At 42.9% G+C, this 21,371-nt stretch overlaps 3 protein-coding genes across 8 annotated transcripts in view; 1 reads left to right on the top strand and 2 right to left on the bottom strand.

Annotated features, from left to right (window-relative positions):
* The window catches only part of LOC120956509 (uncharacterized), a 37,144-nt gene extending 20,053 nt beyond the window's left edge, over nt 1-17,091 (top strand). For all 3 annotated transcript variants that reach the window (XM_049608116.1, XM_049608117.1, XM_049608118.1), the window contains exons 10-13: nt 2,706-2,971; nt 7,956-8,045; nt 8,855-8,990; nt 16,017-17,091. In XM_049608116.1, the coding sequence (XP_049464073.1) occupies nt 2,706-2,971; nt 7,956-8,045; nt 8,855-8,990; nt 16,017-16,580 (1,056 nt within the window). In that variant the 3' untranslated portion in view covers nt 16,581-17,091. The remainder of the gene's footprint in view (nt 1-2,705; nt 2,972-7,955; nt 8,046-8,854; nt 8,991-16,016) is intronic.
* Nucleotides 1-21,371, bottom strand: part of LOC120956499 (protein obstructor-E) — a 216,559-nt gene that overhangs the window by 159,462 nt on the left and 35,726 nt on the right. The window lies entirely within an intron of this gene.
* LOC120956508 (uncharacterized) overlaps nt 1-21,371 on the bottom strand; it is a 208,100-nt gene that overhangs the window by 102,363 nt on the left and 84,366 nt on the right. For both annotated transcript variants that reach the window (XM_049608105.1, XM_040378010.2), the window contains exons 5-6: nt 19,598-19,699; nt 17,130-17,248 (exon numbers count right to left, since the gene is read on the bottom strand). In XM_049608105.1, coding sequence (XP_049464062.1) covers nt 17,130-17,248; nt 19,598-19,699 — 221 coding nt within the window. The remainder of the gene's footprint in view (nt 1-17,129; nt 17,249-19,597; nt 19,700-21,371) is intronic.

Raw genomic sequence — 21,371 nt, forward strand, 5'->3', positions numbered from 1 at the left:
CGCGCCCAATAATGATGCTCCATTTCCGTTACAAACATGTGTCGAAAGTACAATCGGCAAGGTACGGTCTCGGTAACATTTCCCCGTCACGCTACCGGCGAATCGAAGGCAATCGATTACACGAGTTTGCGAAAGGATCAAAAGCACCCGATGCCCGAAAGCGTCGACATACCGTCGTATGGGCCGTCCTATAAGCCCGTCCGTAGTGCATGACTACATTTCCACGAACGCGATCAGGGATTGGTTTTGCAATACATTTTGGTGTGACATTGACAGAGCATGGTGTGCTTTGCAGGGACCATTAGATGCATCCTGTCATTAGAGGTGAACAATGCCGAATTGCAACGTACGTTAAAACGTTCCTATACCCTGAAGCGGTACAATTGAATTGGAGAAGTTTTGCGATACCTATTGATAGCGCGAACTGAAATGGCATACGACAGGGGTGGTGAGTTCCCGCCTGAGGTGTTAATAGATTCATTAGGGATTATGAGATTTTATGAGCGACAATACCCGGCAGGCCCCGTGCCTTTGAAATGGGGCTACCTGCGATTGCTAGAATATTCCTGGAATTGAGCGTGGGAAGTGTTCGGGAACATTATTTTATGAGAAAAATGGCATACAAGAACGGGAATATATGAGCAGCTTGATGGCGTTTCGCGGTACTTAAAATGCAATAATTATCGGTATTTCAAATTCTATGACCGAATATAATTGATTTTAACTGAGCTAATAATGGTATTTTTAATGAATTTATTAGCTAACGGAATTTGCCCGATGGTCAAAAGTCTGGTAAATAATAATTAGCACTGTAATTAAAATTCATTTTCTTCTAATTTGGTTGCTTTATAACATCCTCCTTTCAATAATAAACTCTTTCTAGAATATCTTTCGCCTTCCCGAGCCATTCTCTTAATTATCAGCATACGATAAAACCCATCTCCAACATTGGATCGATTGGCAAATGTGAAATTCAAGGATATTTTCATCATTGCGATTTCGCTATTGCTCTCAGAATGCTGTGGAAATTGTGGCAATTGCCAACATTTCAACTGAAACGATTCTCTTGTCCCCCACTCAGTGGGTGGTGTTAGTGGAAAGCATCCCTCGACGGAAGCAATTATACAAAAATCATTACAATAAACGGACGACGGAAAAATATTACGATTCTTTAGCACACCATTACCGGGGCCGCGCGTCCCCATCCAGCAGCACTTGGAACACAATTATGGGCTTTGGTTCTTTAAATTGAACTAGCCAGCGAAATGAGACTGAGCCGGGGAAGCATCGCGCGTACCGAACGGAAATCGTTATCGGCCCAACATTTGAGGGGGGGGGTCTCGAACGACCTTCACCAGCAAATAGGCTCAACCAACGGCAACGGTACGACTGGGCATTCTCCTCACCCATCCCGAAACAACCAAGCAAGCGCGCATTTGATTTTATTTTCCCGTTTTAATAGCCGTCCCACTTGGTGCTTTCCCCCCCAATTGTTGAGCAAAGTTTCAGCCGCTCGATGGCGGAATCCAACGATTTCCGCAAGAGGATGATCATCATCTTTGCTGACGACGACCAGCAGCAGCAGCAGCAGCATCATCATCATCATCGTCATCACCGACGCCTGCCGATTGGAGAGCAAATATTCTATTGAAATGCGGATGCGACATCAAATTGTGTCAGCTTTTGCTTTCGGTGCGTGTTGGATTGAAAACTTTCCACCAAACTTTGATGTACACCGCCCACCAACCCCTCGGACACCGGAAAGTGGCTGATAACGGCGCCGGAAGAAAGGGGTTTAAAAGGGACAGCTTTTACCAACCAGCTTCCTGAGTGATGATCCGCTGCTAAGCCCTCTGCTTGATACATCGCGAGCAGATTTCCCTATGCAAAAGGGTAGCTTTAGGCGTTTTACGACGCGTTCCCTGGAGCGTCCTTCAACACAAGGCCACGAGAGCACGAGAGCACGAGACCACGGGTATGGCGTTTTAAGGGAACATTAATTTTACGACCATAGTTTTGTATCTTGCTCTCTTGACTTATGCTACACCTCGCTATCGTGCCCATTCCGCTGGCCGGAGATCGTAAAGTTTTATCGGCGTGTAAAGGCCGCCCCGTTTGGTTGGCGTGTGAGGATGTGTACGCTCTACTGAAAATTTGACAAGTTCCTGGGGGTGCTTCCTGTTTGCCGCTGTTGTTGTTGTTGCTGTTGGTGGTGGGGTTATTAGGTTGCAGCATTCCAAACAGTGACCTTTCAAAAACGACTAATGCTTGCGTGCCAATATGTGTGAAGCACAAGCATGTTCGGTCGTGTTTTGGTAACCGAGTGTGGAATGCTTACGACATGTTGAGGGCAAGCAATTATTTGCGATGTTGTAGTGCAATAGGCATTGTGCGATGTAATTTTCATATGAAATTCGCCATTTATATTGCTATCGAGCAACAAATATTGTTGCGTCCAGCAACAAAGCTCTTTCTATCGCGTAGTGAAAAAATGAAAGCTTCAGTTTTCTTAATGCAATTAAAACTGCATTCAAAAATCACTGAACTTGCTTCTCTTGGGGCGATGGTAGAAAGAGGTCGATTTCCAAACCGGCTATAGTTCATTCTTTAATTACTTTCAATAATGTTTTCTTTATTGTCTATTTTAAATTATAATTAAAACAAAACACACACAAAAAACCGCTTTCCTCTCATACTTTCCCAAGGGACTTTTCTGGGCACTGGCCTGCATCTGGCTGATTTACAAGGAGGAAGACATCAAGATGCCCCACCTGAAGGGTGAGCTGTACAGTGGCAACTCCAGCTACGAATTCATCTACACCAATTACATTCCCACGGAGTTTCTAATTAACGGCATCGTTTCCGGTCTGCTGACGGTGATCAACGTTATTTGCATCTTCATTACCGCCATCATCGTGCTGAAGATAAAGGAGGTGGCCGCACCGTACACCTCCAGCCCGGATCTGCGCCGGTAAGTACGCCCGGGTGGGTTGGAAACCCGATGGTAAAGACCACATTTTTAAGCTTTCAGCATTTCATTATTATTTATCCCGTGGTGGGGGTGTTACGGTCAACTGTCGTCCAGATCTGTTTTTGCTACTGCTGGATGGCAGTTAATTTAATGATTTCTTGCTTTTTGTTAATTTGAAGCTTCCTGGCGTGGTGTAATGTTCTTTGTTCTCGGTTTGATAAAACAAAATACCGATTTATATCGTTCCTTTTGGTTCAGCAACGATTTATTTGCTGTTTAAAGAGTCATCGACAGAGAGTGTTGTTTTTTTTAAATAAATAATGGCGAGCTTTAACTTCGGTGATCGTTTAAGTATAATTTATTTTATTTACACTTAATGTTTCGTTTTTTGCAATTAGAGAGTAAAAGAGAGATATTAAAATTCTGAATTTCAACTGATAATGAATTGCTATGAAAAGGCTCAAATGTCAGCTGAAAAATAGATTGTTGAAAACATGTTTTGTACTATTGCATTTATTTTATTTAAAAAAAAGAATGAATATATAGTGTTATTTTATTTACATACAAAGAGATTATTAAAAATACTTTTAAAAAATCCTCCACAATTTTGACTTAATGAATTAAAAGAAATAAAAACTGAACGAAATTCCTATCGGAAAAAAGGAAAAGGAAGTGCTAACGTGTTTCTATTGAAACACATTTGAAAAAACCTTTCGATTTGTCCACAATTTTGGCGACAATAGAAATAAAACGAGATTGCCAAATCGATTGAACTACTACGTATCAACATACAGCAACAGTAGTGCGCACCAGGTGCCACAGTCAACGGTATAGAAGCTGGAGCTGTACGAGTTACGTGTTACTAGACACTGCCAAGAATGCAACTGCAACTATGCAACTTTGAAAGGGCGTAGTTAAAAAGAATGAGAGACGGGAAGGAAAAAGGGCCCCACAATCAACCGTCGATGAGATGAAAAACTAATGGGTGTAAAATAATTGGCTCCGGCCGGCTGCGTGACTGGTGGTAGCTACAGTCATTTAGCGCACGTTGCACAACATGCACGGAGCAAAAAAGAAGCCCTTTTTTCAATCCCAATCATCACTGCAATGGATACGCTGGTGTAGCCAAAGAGGATACAGTGCTACTGTGGCTCCTTCTGCAGACTAAATAACGGTTTTTTACCGGTCTGCTCTGCGCTTTGCATTCAGTCGCTTGTGTATGGTCATTGCTTTCGCTTTTCGCAAAAATTGAATATTGTAAAATTACCCCGAGGGAAGGTGTTTCACAATTCGCTCCTTTCGTTTCCTGCAATGCACATTTTGCCTGTTACATCTCTTTTTTTATTACTCATTTTTAATTGATGATTCAGTTTGAAATGTTCCGGAATTCTATTTACCATTTCGCTGATAGTTTTCACGCGCAGCTATTCGCGTTGCTTTGCTTTGCCCTTCGGGCGATGAAAATGAATTGCTCAAAAAGGTTTGTTCATTGTTGCCAATTACACAAACCTACTATCCTACACTGTCCGAGAGCAATGCAACTTTAGGAAGTGTTCGAACCATTCACTTTGGGTAATAAAAAGTTATACAACAGACAAACCCTGCACTGTGTTTTTGTTTTTTTTTACAAACAACGGTTGAAAAATAATTTTCATTTGTTTTTACAACGATAATCGCATGTACGCCACGCTGTTCAAGGTAGGAAAAACGTGCGATGCGTAGCAAAAAGAGAACCACTGCTGTAGGGGGAAGCTTTACCGGGTGGAGATTATGGTGCAAAATCAACACAAAAGTAGCTTTTAGTCTCTTTAGTCAGTTGTTTTTTTGTTGTAGTGGAAAAACATGGATTTCTGCTGAGGATTTACCATGAGATGGGAAATCATAACAGACCGAGCATTTATGAATGTGTTCATATTATTCGCCTTCTGTTTAGGGTTGACCAACAGTGCCAGACGCTTAGTGGAAAGCGATGAAGTCAGTAAACCCGACTCGACGGTCTGTGGAAAGTGAGGGAGTGTGTCCGTGTGTGTCCGATGTTGTTTTAAGCGCCGTGTTTTGTGGTGAAATGTTTGCGATGAAAATTAATGCACAGAATGGGGTTTTGCTTTTTTGTTTCGAAATGGTTATACACTTTTTACGCAAGGTGTAGTTTAAGTGTATTACAAAAAAAAACTCGATGTTCAAATAAGTGGTATATGCAAAATGAATGGTTTTATAGTTGTTTTGTGGTTTGTTTTGGCGATTACCAGCTTTGGTTAGTTTTGATTTGATATGGTTTCATGTTTATACTATTTTTAATCTTTTTAATACCTGAGTATCTATTTTGCCACCTTTTTTGTATGATTACAGTTAAAACAAAACCAAACAAAAAAACATAAATATGCGCATGGTTTTAATTTCTGCCATGAATTGGAACAAGAAAATTTTACGGATTTTTTAAAAAAATTACAACAATTTGCATGAAACATGATCGCCCAGTACTTCATATAAAACCATGAGCCAAATAGTCGTAAAGATTACAAGGTATAATATTAGATGAATATTTTCTCTAACACAGAATGACATTTCTATATTCAAAACTGAACTGTCGCTAACAATATGTGTTGTCAAAACATTAAAAATAATATACAAATAGCAGAAAAATATAAATCCTGTTCAAAAGCTACTTGGTATGCGAAAAAACTGAACTATTGCAGTTGTTCTCTAATAAAAGAGAAATTTGCATAATAAATGCAAAAAAAAAGAAATGTATTAAGAGCGAATTGCGACTATCTGGGAGAAACATGATAGATGCTATAAATATTTTTAAACTTTAAGTAAGGCAACAGAGCCGGTCTCGTGGTACAGTCGTCATCTCGTACAACTTAAAAACATGTAGGTCATGGTTTCAAGCCCCAAATAGACTATGCCCCTATACGTAGGACTGACTATCCTGATATGGGGGGAAAACAATAAGTCACTGAAAGCCAAGTGGTACAGACAGGCCTTGGCAGAATTGACCGGTTGATGAGCCAAAAGAAGATGAAGAAGAAGAAGAAGAAAAAGAAGAAGAAGAATAAGAAGAATAAGAAGAAGAATAAGAAGAAAGAAACACATAAAGTGTCTGCTAACAGCGGTTAAACCACCGTTTCCGTTAGCTAGAGTTCATCGATTACGGTCCCGATTATTCCCACAAAGCACGGAAAATACATGCTCCGTTAGGACCTGCTGCAAAGAAAAAAGATGCAAAGATCGCTAATACAACACACCAGAAGGCAAAATTAGGCACTTATTCACATATAATATTGCCAAATAAAACGCCTTGCCCATTTATCACCTCTGAGTGTAAGAGTGTACTTGTGAAAGTGAAACCGATTAGTACGAGTACCACTTTCTCCGAGCATAACAAAAGAAGCTGAAAAGGCACAAAGGAGGCCCCAAATTGCGTGTGCCTACGTCTTCTCGCTTGAAATCAACCCGATCCAAGGAATGAAGCACAAAACGTACAGAGCAGATTGAGATTTTTTTTGTGGGTTTTACTGATTCCCAACACAGTTCCCACCTTTTCGGTGTCGCTCGTGCGCGGAAAATCTTTATAATCAACTAGATTAGAACTTATCATGCCCGGCTCCGGACAGTTGGAGTAGATTGTTGAAGATAGGAGAACCGTGCTCTACTTTTCTACCCGGATCCCCGCAAAAGCTGTGCGACGAAAGCAACATGGAAATGAGCCTCCGCTACGCTTCATGGCACTAAAGGGCGGAAGGTAGCGTAATACGGTTTGACATGTTTATGGAACCCTTGGCCGTGGATGTTCAGGACTACTGGTGCAAGTGCTGGATGTGCCAGTACCAGTGGATCAGATACTGGCACACCGGTACGCGAGTAATGGGTTCGAAATGAAACGATGCTCAAAATTAGACAAGCTTCCCTTTTGCTCGGTGTGGCCTTCAACAAGCTTACCATTCTGGTGTCAGTCAGGTCGTTACTAGCAGACATCTTACACCCAGAGCTTTTCCTTTTCTTTCCTCTTATCTTGCGCTGCATTGCTTTAAGAGTGCAAAGTTCAACCCCCGCGAAGAGGTTGGTCGTGTTTTTTACGTCCGACAAACGCTATACCCTCTCTCTCTCTCTCACACATACACCGTCATCAGTTAACGAAACCGTTCCGTTGGTAAATTCATTGTTTTCCATTGGTTAACCACTGCCAAACTTGGATGAAAGGAAATTGGAAAAAACACCAAAACCAGGCGCAGCTTTCTGAGGGAGATCACACAGCAGAATCTTACGGCCACACGCCGTGCCAACGTGCTTACGCTAAACTTTAATATTTATGATTGTTTCTTCCCACTTGCTCGGTTGCAAGATGGTAGAGAACATATTTTTTGGTGAATGAGTGCGTTTGAATAAATTTCCCTAACCACCACCGGTAACGCTGCTGCTAGCTACCGTGGACGGTGTAAACCAAGCCGCCATTTTTTCCCCGTGGGAGAGTAGAAGTGCGTAAATTTACATAAATAAATGTCAATTTTTCGGGACCAAAGGTGGCTTTTGCGTGTGTCCGCCTTCGCGTGAACGATAAATTGAATGGGGCAGAACAGGTTGCACAACAAACCGGAAACAGCTTGTCGGTACTGTTCGCCGCCCACGGGCTGATCTTTGAGCTACCGGGGATTGGTTAGCGAGTAAGGAAAAGTAAGCACGGAAATTGATCAGTAATTGGTAGTAAGCTCAACCGCAAAAGAGAAGGCATGATAAAAAAAAACAAACATAAAGAAACTTTCAAACTTGACGTTTCATTAAACACTTTTATAATTAAAGCGTTCGTTTGTCAGAAGTTGATGAAGAGTCACATTTTGTTGACTGTTTCGAAAAAAATAAATGTATGCGAAACAGTTCGGAAAGTAGGGAAACCATTATGTACTATTTTGTCAAATTACACCACAAATTCTTAAATGTTTTTTTTTTTCAACGACATTTTGCCATGTCGACATTTTAATTACAGATTCTGGGAGACGGATATTCGCACGGCACGTACAGCAAATCGCACCACCATTCGCCGGAATCGTGGAGGTGAAGCGGATGTAATGTCAGCGTAAGTATTCCACGTATTCCCATGTGTCTTTTTTTAAAACGCAAATTGTTAATTAAAAACAACGAGCATCAATTTTGACCCATGTTTCACGATTTTATCGTTTCCATCGAAAATTACCACCCTTTTGACAAACATCAAACATTGCGCTAGAGCAATATGATAAGTTTGCAAACAATTTACTGCGTAATGATCTTTTCATGTTTACACCGTATGCCGATTCAAAGTTACACTCATTCCCCACGCCCACTTGGTACAATTGTTTCGAAAGGCGAACAATCACTCACAAACGCTTTGCTGGCGGTCTAGCTTGATGGAAAGCTTCTCTCGGAAGCCCAGAAGACGGGACGGTCGGAGGCAAGTGGCGCAAAGTGCTCGAAAAGCGATAAAAAAGTTACAACAGCTCGAGGAGTCATATTTGAAAAGTTAATAAATATTTGCAATCGCTTGCTGCCGTTTCACGAGTGCGCGATTCCACTTTTCCTTACCACTTACTTTTCCCCACGTTCGTAAGCGGTGGAAAACAGTATGGCGTAGTGGTCAATGCATCTACGCCATCTCGGGAGATATCGTAACGTAAAAGATAGCAAACTGAAACGAAGGGGCAGAGTGTGTTTCACTCGTTGAAAGTTATTTGTCGGGTCGATTTTCACCAAACTCTTCAACAGCCGCCCTCCATTTGGCTCCTTCAGACCCCTGTGGTTCCTATCTGTGAGGATTTCCGGGTTTTGCACATTTTCCCGTTAAGAGTTGGCGCTTTTTTCTGCTTCTTCTTTTCTCCATTGTCTTTCCATTGCTTTTCTTGCCAACAGATACGCCGAGCTGGAAAATGACCCAAAGGCACGGAATCTGGAGAATGCACTCGAGCAAGCCCTGAAGGAAGCCGTCGACGATGACACCTATCGAAAGGTCAAGCGGATGAGCTATTCCAGCAATGCAGCCGGCGAGGTAAGTCCACTCCACTGTCAGTTCCATTTTTTCGTAATACACGAGTTGCCCCGTCCTGGGCCGGCCCAGGAGAGTGAAATTAAGCGACCAAGCAGCAGTACGAGGCTTAGCTAGCCGTCGTCCCCAGTTTCGGAACCGACCCGACATACACACACACAGGTGCGGATTCGTTGGAGATAAATTCCAAAGTTTTACCGGTGTGGAGGGATTTGCGCTGGCTCTGGTACCGATGCTGTGCTTTGGACAGCTGTGTCGTTTGAACGTTCGGTGAAGAATGTGTTGGGTCCGTAACCTGTAACCGATACCGGCGGATCGGTACACGGAACGGATGCTTGAGACCTGTGAGAGCGAATTTGGCTTTGCTGCAGTGGAACGATTTATCGCTGTCCCAGACAAGGGGACTGATTTTTCTCCCGTACCGAAGGTGGTAATGCTGGTATCGATGAACTAACCTTCAAGGAAGAGCCGGTTTGTAGGGTATGACTTATGGCAGGGAAGAATCGGTGATTATCGAAAAGGCATCCGAACCGTACGACGCCTCCAGTCTGGGAGGTGTTTTGATAGACGGGGTACGCCAAAGTGGGTGCCAGCGCCATAAGCTATTTTGCTTAAGATATTCGCAAACTTTCCTATCATTAATATTCAAGCGGTTGGCAATTTTTCAACGAGAGGAATGAAAATGTTAATGTTTGAAATTGAATTGATATAACAAAAAATATAAGATCTTTTAGTAAATATATTCCATACATTGCCGTTGGGTTACAGATTATTATAACATGGCTAATACAACAATATACGTGTAGCAATTATGCTTATAAAATTTTGAAATATGCAGCAAGCTTGCCAAAATCCGTCACTTCAATCCAAATCGGCTATAAACGCCTAAAGGTATGCAATAATGTTGACATAAGTACTGTATTAATGATTAACACTTTGACTGGCAGATCATTTTTGTTTATGTTTCCCTGGTGGCCAAGCACTTTTTGTTTACATATTTGATATCTATCATATACGATAGCCATGAGCCCCAGGAAAGTGTAATTAGATATAATCAAACTAAAAAATGATGAAAATGATGATTTTTAATATATTTTAGTTGATTTATTGTCGTGTTTTCATTGTTTTGCTTTTTTTTATCATTGAATCGGCAAAACAACAGTTAAATGTTATTCATAGATTTGATATAGACAAGTTGCTTAATTGAAAATGGTTCATGTAAACAACGTATACTGACATTTAGATAATATTTAAAATAGTAGCTGCTGTTTATCATACATTTTGAAAACTCACATTATGACTAAAATTTATGTGGCTACACTATATTGACGAAAATGTTTTTTTGCATTTATATTGTCGATGGGTATTAATGATTTGTTATATAAAAATTAAAATAACAAAAATTAGCAAAAACCGTATACATTACGAAATTATTTATAGTGTTGTTAATCTTTTTGCAAAATTATATGACAATACGCTCAATCTGTTACAAGATATTAAGATTTGAAGTCAGTTATCCCTGTTATATAGGTTATACAGGGTGTTCAATAAGTTCGAATACACTTTCAGAATGTGTTTAAAAAATAAATAAACAAGATAGACCTATTCAAGTCAATTCCTATGGATGCTTTGTTTATTGAAAACGTTCATGACATATTAGCGGGAAGCGCACTCCCTTTGTTTTGAATTACGAGCTTAAGACGCTTCTTAAGCACGCGGCACGCACCTGGTCCATTGGTCCCAGCTCTCGTCCCAGAACTTGTCAAAAATCTTCTTAAATTGCTCAATAGTGAACTTTATGTTCTCTCTGCTTAGCCAACATGTATTACCATACATAAAAGTCCAGTGGCTTGAGATCGGCGAAGCTGGGAGCCCACTACGTTTTATCGCAAAACCAGTCAAATTACCTCGACACCACGCTTGGACGATATATTCGCCGTGTGAGCCGGTGCACCGTGCTGTTGATCCTTCCCGTTCATTACGCTGGGGCCTGAAGTGCTGGGGTCTTGTAGTACGCAGCAGTGATTTTCACGTTTTTTTCTATGAATATCAGTGGGAGCTTCTCGCGCTTTAAGCTAAATAGAGACCCCCCCCCCCCCGCCCTCTCATGCCAAGCAACAAGATATATTTCAAGTAGCTTGTAAAGTTAATAATGCTACTTCACATTCGCCGCTTACACACAGACATCGCTGGAAGCGAACAAATGAAAACATGCTTCACATATCTCATACAAAACAATCCTGCCCGCCCTACGAGTGGGATGGAAAATTCTATTATTCTGCAATCAAGTCGGTGCAGAGATCGTTGGCATCGCCGCACCGCACCGAACGAACAACAACAATCTTCTGCTCCCACTTTCCCAAAGGAGAAACCGCTTCCGAAGGTGATTCTGGCTGGCTGTAGCCCTCTAATGATACTGCCTCGGGAGAATGTAAGCTCAAGAAAGGGGGCGAAAAATGGGCAAAACCCATCGAGCTTCACCCTATACTCAGTGTGCTCCGGGTGTAGTGCACTGCACACCACACGGGCCCAAAAACGGTTGCGGCACTTATTATGCAGATTTGCTCGGGCAGAAGTGTTGTGCTGGCGGCTGTCGAGCTTCTAAGCCCGTGAACCGATTGGCAGGGAAATATCCTCGTGCACACAGCCGCATGGCCGCAGCTGCTGTACAAATGATCGACCATCAGACTCCACACATACACACACACACACGACGTAACAGGATGGTCGCTGCAGTAGAAGGGGGAACCTTTCTTCGCACTTCGTCCGTGATTTATGTCCGCACTAGGGCCGCGCGGACAATTGCTAGCACGCGAAACGACGGACGGTTCATGTTTAGCTTCGTTTGTCATTTTTCATGCTTTTCACTCTCAAACTGATAAATGTTGATTTTGGCTTTTGCTTCCTTCCACGCTGACGGTGGCAATGGTGGTTGTGGCCGCACCGGTTTACGGCCGTAGCCTCGCATTTTGTTTGTCTGTCGTGTTTGCTTTGCCTGTGTTGCACTATAGAGTGGATTGTTACTTACGGGTGGTAGCATAAGTCAGGGAGCACACGCCAGCATGCACAATCCGTCCCGAAACGTGTGCATCGTTGGACGGTCGGACCGAGAGCGCGTTGCAGCCGTTGTTGTTGGCGAATCTGCTCCGGGGTGAAGAAAACATCAACCCCGTTTGCATCAAGTGTTGTTGCCATTGACTTTTATTTTTACCCTTCTGAGCGTAGCATGGGCAGAGCGAAAGTGTAAGCATCCCGTAGAAAATTGTTGGAAAGGTTGAAAATTAAGATGTGTGTATGTGGATGTGTGTTGCACCAGTCTGTTTGGAGGGTTTTGTTGGCAGACCAAAAAGGTGAAAAGGGAAGAGCGGTTTCAACAGCGTATGTGTACTGTTTAGTTTCGCCAAAGGATCTTTATGTTGGGTGTGGTATTTTGACTAGTTTTTTTTGCAGTTCATAACAACGCTGTGGAGAAGTTTCAATGTAAAGCATAAATAAACTCGCAACGACGTACACGAATGGTATGGCATAGCGTACCAAGGAATATTGGATACGTTCTCGCAAGAAAAAAAAATGAGACCGTAATAAATACTAATGATATGGGTTTCACATGCCCGAAAAATGAAGCAAACGCATCAAATGTAGCGTAGAACAGATGCGATGGTTGAAAAATTTAGTACATACATCATTAAGTTTGTAGAAAACTAGTACACTTGGAGGTAGAAAAATATTTAAACATCCTCAAGTTTCTTTCCGCGAGAATATCCTGTTTTACTCCGCTCAAAACTAACCAACAGTTCATGTGCCTCGTTAGCGGTACATTAATACTACGGCTACTTTCATGTACTGCTTTCCCCAGGCAAGCTTTATTTTTTATATTTTTTTGATCTTGTGTATGTCTGCAACCACAAGAGAACGGCCGGGAATTCTTCCTAGTTAACATTTCATATTTCCGCCAGTGGCTGTCAAGTCGTTATTATGCTTTTCCCATTACATTCGCCGTCGAGGAAGATCTGCTAAGCTTTCGGCAAGTGTACAGCAGGGGCTTTAGCTCCGTACATTCCCAGGCATTTGTGCCGCTTGTCTGGGAATAATAATGAGGCTAAGCAACGAAGTAACGCTTTGTTTTTTGTCTCCACACACGTGTTTTTTTTTTGTTCTCTTGCTTTTTTCAGCTGTAACGGCAAAGCGACGTTTTCTGTACACGTTTGCGCTGCAGACTAGTTCCGCAAAGGCGCCAGGGTTTTTTGTTTTGTTAATGCGACACTTGCCAACGTGTTTTTTTGTACGGCACAAAAACACATTCGGAACACAGTACACAGCAACATTCGGGGACCTTAAATGTCTTGCACGTAGAAAAATCTGACACTTAGATGAAGGCTTCTTTTTCCTTTCTAACGACCAAATATTACTGAAGGCTTACGTACGAAACAATATGTGACAGCTGCCATGGTTGATGTTGGGCGCGAGATCGGTGCAGGAATAATTTACACGTCTCAGCAAAGCTTTGTGGAAATGTCTTCCGGTTCGTATCTGTTTTGATGGGTTTATGAGCGTTTATTTTCCCCGTTAAAGTTTATTTTGTGTTGGAGCTTGTACAACATAAAATGATAAAAATATCGTAGTTTATGTAGCGCTTTCATCTTTTTTGGTTCATTCGGTAATGCCTTTTTCATAAGAATCTGTAGAGATTACTGTCAGCTGTACTAACTGTCAACCAATAAGCATTGAAATGACGCAACGAAATAAAAACACAAAAAATCCAATTCCGAGAAAAATCCAGATAACAAAAATTAGTAAATCAAAAATTCGTGCAGTGAACGTGTGGCGAGTTTAAATGGCACACTTTTCATTTCATCTTTTCAGAAATACTGACGACTTTTTTTTTGTTCTTTTAAATGAATGTTACATTTGGCGACATGTAAGTTGGCGCCATGAAGCATACGCGTACATGGTCACAATCTGACAGGCGCAGATTTTATCCCGTGCGTCTGTAACAGTTCGTGGGTCACATCTGGGGAAATGGAGGATCTCACGGGAGGGATGCTTAAAAACCCCTTACACACACACACAGCTTGACGCTTGACGTGTGCAGTAAACTCGTATCTCGAGCTCGTATCGTGGAAATCAACAATATGCGATACACAAAAAACACACACAAATTTCACTAAAAGCTCACTTTCTGTTGTGCCCGAGATTTTGCCAATTGTCTTTTGTGGCAGACGCACATGGTTTTGGACGGATTCGTGGGCCGCGATGTACAAACGCGAAATGTTGACAGTGGTGGAGCATGAATTTGAAAAGTTGGACAGGCTTCGTGTCACGTGTACGCGCGTGTGAAGGACGAACGCACGTCAAGCACAACACACACACACATGTAGGTGCCGCGCTTATCAAGCGACGGTGACGAATGATGCATTTTAATGTGGTGCCGTAGTTGAACTACCCAGTGTTGGGTATTAGTTTACACAATCACGTCTCTAAGCCGACTTTGTTTAGCACGTGCTAGTCAAAAAGTGATAATTTGTTAAACAATCCTACTACTGGTCGGAGTTGTTTCAGTTGGCAGCACGGTTGCAAACATGTGCTTCTTTTACATTTCTTTTGTAGAGGTGTTGGTTTGCACAGTCTGCGGGAAAGCTACGGTTTGGTTTGAGATTAAAACAAATTTAATTTTCTAAACGCCGAAACATATGCAATTTATTTGCCACATTCCTTGTTTTAAAAGCCTTGTAGACTTGTTTTAAAATAGCGTAGCCTACTGCATAGTCAAAAACGCTAATTAAACGCCTAAATATATGCAACTCACACAACACTGAAGTATTGTTGGGAGTCAAACAAGACAAACGAGCCAATTGAATTGTGACACGTTTGCTATGCAACTTCGGAAGGACCATTTACATTCCAATTAGCCATTGCAATGTTGTAATTGCTCACTCTTTTTTATCGCTAATTAGTCATATTTCGCATCCCGCTGGAAATCAATAGTGTGAAATTTCAACCAGTGCCCACACGCATTTCGCATCTTGCATCCCGTTTTTGCACCCCCCTTTCGTAACTAATTTATCACTTGTGTGAGTGGAGTGTATTGATAGAGTTTAAATTACGAAAGACATTATGATCACGCTTAACTGATTCCCGATCCCCCAAACCCACCTAAAATAGATCAAATTTGCAAGCTTCGTAGCAGATATATTTAATGTTCTTCTATCGCCAATGTATGAGGGTACGATACGGTTTCGTTTGATTGAACCTCGGACCTATCCCCTCGTGTCCATACCTCTTTTATTAACAAGACTAATTAAGCCGAGCTTGAGTAAAAATTTAATTAGCTTTCAATCCATCGCCGAACATCGAGCACCGCTTTTTCATCGATGGGAAGGTAAAAGGCGCACACACACACCAACGGACATTCAAAAACACAGTTGGGACAGTGCCAATACACCCGCACAAACGAAGGGGTGGAAAATTTGTCATCGCACGTGTATCTTGCTCTGCCTGGTGGTAGTATTGAAACTATCATTAACCTGGTGCCCGAGTTTGTGTGTTTTGTTGATTAGAGCTGTATAGGAAAATCGTTGAAAGCGCTTGGTTTTGGTGTGGCGATGATACGTTCCGCTCATCGTGTTTGAATTGGAATTAATTGCAGTCGGTGTACCGCTGACCGACCACACATTTGACTTCCACCTTCGCACGGCACACCAGGGTAGGGGTGCAACGATGCCAACCTCGTCATCTCATCAATAATATTAAATAAAACGATACCGAAAACTGAAAGCGATAGTAATTAAAACAAGGACAAATGAGAATCTCAAAGCAGGTAGATGACCTCACTCATGACGTATTCCATTTGACCCGTTGGTTCACTTATTGGATACTGGATACCACATTAGTCTAATTTTAAAGTCTGAAAAGTGTTACATTAAACCGATATGGAGTTAGTTAGCCTTTCCCAAAAAGTTGATGCACTACCATCTTCCTTCTTTCTTCGCATCATCCATCCAGCTTACTAATTGCAAACATTATTTCCAGATTGCCGAACGCCTTTTTGGGCACGGTTCCGCTTCCGGGACGTCAGGAGTACCGAACAATGGAGGTCAAATTGGAAATCCTATGGCAACCGGGATAGGCTCCAGCACGAAGACGACAGCCGATTTAAAGCTACTCGAGAAACTCGTTACCTCGCTGCTGGAAACGCAAGGCAGCGCTACCACCGGGGACGGCCGTACCGATGGACTACATCGAAGCGGTTCCGTACTCGGGCGCTTCCGTCCAATGTCGCGTTCGTTCCGCTCGACAGGCTCGCTGAGAAGACGCAACAACGACAGCACGGGCGCTTCTTCCGGTGCGACCGGCGGGCAGGGTGGTGGAGTACCCGGTGGCGAGGGAACGATGCCAACTATTCAGGAATCTGGCACCGACCGTAACAGCCGTCGAAACTCGTGGAACGACCGGGCTGGGGTAAATGTGCGTCGGGTGCTGAACTCCATCGCTAATGCGCCACACCGGTTCAGTCAGTCGTTGAGTGGTGGTGGTGGTGGGCCACTTCAGGATAACGACGAGGAGCGCAGTAATTTGACGCAGAACATTCTTTGACGGGGTCGCGACAAAGTTAATAAGGATAATGGTATCCCCGGATGGGTATGCTTTTGGGCAGCCTATCAGATTTAGCTTGACAGACAGCATAGTGTTTCCTACGTAGAGTTTATAAATCGAGGAAAAAAGCCACACTAATACGTAAATTATGTGGTAAAAATATGAATTTGAAGTGTAAAAAAATATAATATAGAAAGGTAATGTAATTATTATACTATTCAAATATACAATATGAGACGGACATTTGTAGTGCCACAGCACCTTTTGTAATATTACCTTCCACAATAATAGAACCAAACAGCTAAAGCAATAATTAAAATATGCCACCTTATTCCGTAGAGAACATGGTGCCCTGTGTTGACAAACAGTTTTTCAACAAATAATACGCGAGAAAATAAATGATAACGTTGCATGCCAACAAGAAACCGTTGTTCTATTTAATGAGAACCCCGTACCTGTTGGCAACATATTACGTTCCCTACTACACCTAGATACGGCATCTCGTCCCAATCCTCATACCCTGTTTACGCCCGAAGTTATGCAACTTACCTGTTTTTCCAGAACCGTCACCGTATTTTCATTCAGCTGATGTTCGCCGTTGTCGTTTAGCTCAAAGTGCGATGCGTTCGCTAACCGTACCGTCATCTCGTATTTGGCTCTTCCGCGACCTACAAATAATAAGCATAAAAAAATATAAAGAAAGGTTCATTAACAAACTATTACATTTTTTAACAGAATTGTCGTCAGAAGATGGGCGTATCTTATGTTAAGCTACTAATTTGAGAATTGTGTAGAATTGTAGAATTGTGTGTTGTGTAACAAAACGTTTGAAGAAAAAAATAAATTTATAACAAAAAGCAAACTAAAAAGATGTTTTATCTTCCTGTTCCTAGTAGTACCCTAGTGCGATTATTAAAAGCAGCAAGCAAAATCCCACCAATGGTTAATAATGGGATAATCTTAAAGTTGATCCTTTTCTAGAGCTATTTAGCTCTTCTTACACACTATAATCTTAATAATTTTTCCTCCTCATCCTCGATGGTATTTTGCATTCTCATCGCTGCTGCTGTTGCCATTACGCTACCATTTTATGCCTTATCTAAGTTGTACTTTCATCAAACCCGTAATCTTTTTTCAGCGCGCTAAAAACAGGACGAAGGAAATGGAGCTAAAGGGAAAGTTGTATAATTTTAGTCCCTGCCTTTTTCCTCTTTCCACTGCGCGTAGGATGCCGTAGAGTTAGCTGTCTAGAGCTAAATAACTAGAGCCATGAAGCCACGAACTTTTGCTGACGATGCCATCCTTCCTTATCAGTGTGTCAGAGTAGTGTGCCCGCTCGCCCAGCAGGGAGCGTAAAAGAAAACACTCATAATGAAGTTTGGCGTACCGGGTGGTTCCCTGAAACCGATTAGGCTGCTGATAATCGGCCTATTAAACTAATGCATAATTTACGCTTATGTCACCCCCGAGCTTCCACACCACTGCACGCCCGGCCCCGCAACGATAATGAAGTGTTGCGGAACCGGCATGCCGTAGTTTTTCGCACAAATCTAATCCATTGGTGTGGCTTATGCCACTTTTCCACCCATTTCCACCCAGAAGCGTCCGTTTAGCTTCTTCTGCATTATGTATGCAAAAGTGAAAAGCTGCTGGATCATTAGAGTATGGGAGCAACAAAAAAAAGGAGGGAAATCTATAAAGAAGGAAATAGCGATGGGAATGGTTTTGTTGGTTTTGTTGTTCGCCCAAAGTTGGGTAAAATATTCATGCTCTGGAAGGGTAAAAGTGAAAGTGTGGGAAAAAGGGGAACGTGACAATGCAGGGAAGCCATTAATCATGCTCACTGTTTGCTTATTTCCAACAGCACAAACGACAGAGTTCAAACGGCACTATCAGATCGAATGTCAGCGATTATGCAAATGTTTATCATAGGTTTAATGAGGCGAAATCATATCATCATAGGCGAGTTTAAACGGTCTCAGCGGTGGTGATGCAGCACCAGCTCTTTTTTTAATTACACTGGGATTAAGTGTGGACTGTGTTGTGCGAGAGAAACACAGTGCAAGGAAAACATCACGCACTGCTGACGAACCAGCTTATTCAGTTAAGTAATCTTCCAGCATTTGTCCTGCTCCAGTGCCACACGTGCGACCGATTTTTAACTCCTTAAACAAATAAACGATACCATCCAGTGATCCAACTGTCATCCAGCGCTTGTGTTTACCGATAGCACTAAAGCCTTACCACCAACTCGTAGAAAGGCTTATATTGTTTGTACCATTTATTTTCTTTGCTCTCTACTCGAGTGAAATTCGGCCACCCAAATGCGTGCGAACACTTTCCAACCCATGCTGTATTGCATACATTTAGGCGACACAACTATGTTTGTGTACAGTAGCATGAACGGCCCACTTTTCTGCCCGGTCGTATATTGGTAAGAGCATTAAAACGTAGCTAATCGTCCACTTGTCACTCCCAGGCTTGCTTTAAGTTGAAGCGTTTTCAGAGCATTCGATGAAACTGTGACACTATTTCACAAACGTCACCATTGCTGCTGGAGCTTCCCCTGTGCAACGAGAACGCTGTACGAGTAGTGGGGTCGACGGTATTCTCCAAGGAGCAAACTCTCCGGCACCAACCAAAAACACATTACACGCAACATCTCCTCCTTTCTCAAGCAACATTTCAAGCACACAGTTGCCTCCTCCTTGCACGGTTCGAGATATGATGAGAAATTTACTACTTCTATTCCCGCTTCCCGTTATTTTTCCCCGGTATCGGTTGCCTTATGCTGGTGAACGTAAAACATCTGAACTTTATCGTTTCCTGCTACCATCACTTCTGCCCACTTGCCTGCTGCAAAGGGAGGGTAGGGTTCCGGGACGACCACCTGTCACGTGCAGAAGCGGAGTTTGTTCCCGTGCTCGTGTCGGTAAAGTTGCATCTCTGTTACGAAAGGTGCGACGAAGGAAGGAAGGAAAGCAAGCTTGCAAAGCTCAAGAGACTTCGATACTTACTCGAGGACGATACGCTCTGGTCACACCGGCACACGTCCAAGCTGTCACTGGGTGAAATACACTGGCGAAAGCAGTCGTCACCTTCCTTGTCGAGATTGCATCCTGTTTGTAAAAGGTAAGATAGAGAGAGAGAGAGAGAGAGAGAGAGAGAGAGAGAGAGAGAGAGAGAGAGAGAGAGAGAGAGAGAGAAGAGACGGCAAGAAAGTTGGTCAAATTTTCATCTTTTACTGTAAGTTTTGCTTTGCTGTTGGCATTATTTTGTACGGTGGGTGACGGAAGGTTTAGGATGGGTAGAGGAAAATGTAGGATGGAAGAACACACACAACCAACACCAAATGGTTGAATGATATGGAAAGAGCAAAATGCTAAAAATAGTTTCTGCACTAGAGGCTTGGTATGGCCTCGGGCCATTAACTCGAGGACAGTTTGACACAGCCCTGGCGTGCCTGACTGTGGTCGGGGAAAGCGTAAAGAGAAGAACTATGTTTATAAGGAGGACGATACATGCAGGAGAGCGATGTGTAGAACTGTGTACCGTTTACAGCGAGGTGTGTCAGTCACACGGCGAAAGCTACCGTACGCGACGTCGGCGTACGAGTGGAGATCACTTTCGTTCCTTTGAACTTGAACAACTTCACTCGACTCGCTTTAACTTTTGCCATGGCAATCTACTTGTCCCTCTTCTTGCAGACACACCTTCCGCCTACACGGGAAGTTTACATGAAAACAAATCGTACCGCTCGCATGCTTCTTCTCCACACACCCGATAGAAATCACACACAAATTCCTAACAAAGCAGCAATCTGCTAGCGGGGGGGGGGGGGGGGGAGGGGGGGTGGTCGTCCACGCTACTGCTGAGACCGGGGAGAGAAGACGAGAGTTTGTGAGACTTCTGGGCTGAATCAAAATGGTGGGGTGATTTAGACGCTGACCCAAAGAATACCCCGGGTGACATCATCATTAGCTGTGAACAAAACGGTATATTTACTGTATGCACTGTGAATGCGAACTCGCACTGTAGCAGCAAACTAGGCTCGCCTTGGACGTGACGATTTCTCGTCCCTGCGTCTGCCAAAACAGTGGGCTGACAGTGTGAGGGTAATGATGACGACCACCGTACAAATGACCGTAATGTCGGTCGGTAGGGCTGAATAAATCGCTCCAGGATTATTTCCCTCCTTCGAGCCTGCCCTTCGATTCATGCACGAAACACTTTCAAACACGATGGTGCCATAAAATCGCTATACGACGCTATATGACGCTATAAGATGCGGACGCGGACGAGGAGCTAAAGAGTGCCAAAAACTGTTCTCGGTGTCTGCTGGTGAGAAGCGTGCACCTAATGGTATTGTTATATTTTATGCTTATCATATCGAGTTCATCGCTACCTGCTGCAGCACAGATATGAGAACCGGGAAAGGAAATGAACTTTTGCCACGAAGGTCGATGTTACTACGGGCAAAGTGGTGAGAGTGTTCTTTTTTCTGTTTGTTGTTGTCCCTAGCAGATCCAGCGACCGATTTCACTCAATCAGTTTCCCGGAGCGTGGGACTGGCCATTTATGCACCGTTTCCCCGGGCAGCTTGAGCATAAACCCGACGGGGCAGGGTATATTGCTACCGGATACAGTATCGGATGGGACTCGTGGTGCGTGGATATCTCATCGCCTGGCATAAATCATTGGTTGGTAAATATTTAACGACGGTACACACCGTGCGGAGCCATTTGCGAGCGCGCAACTATTTTAGCAGGGTGTGTTTGTAGCATAGGGAAG

The sequence above is a fragment of the Anopheles coluzzii genome, chromosome 3 (genome assembly GCF_943734685.1).
Source record: "Anopheles coluzzii chromosome 3, AcolN3, whole genome shotgun sequence".
NCBI lineage: Eukaryota > Metazoa > Arthropoda > Insecta > Diptera > Culicidae > Anopheles > Anopheles coluzzii.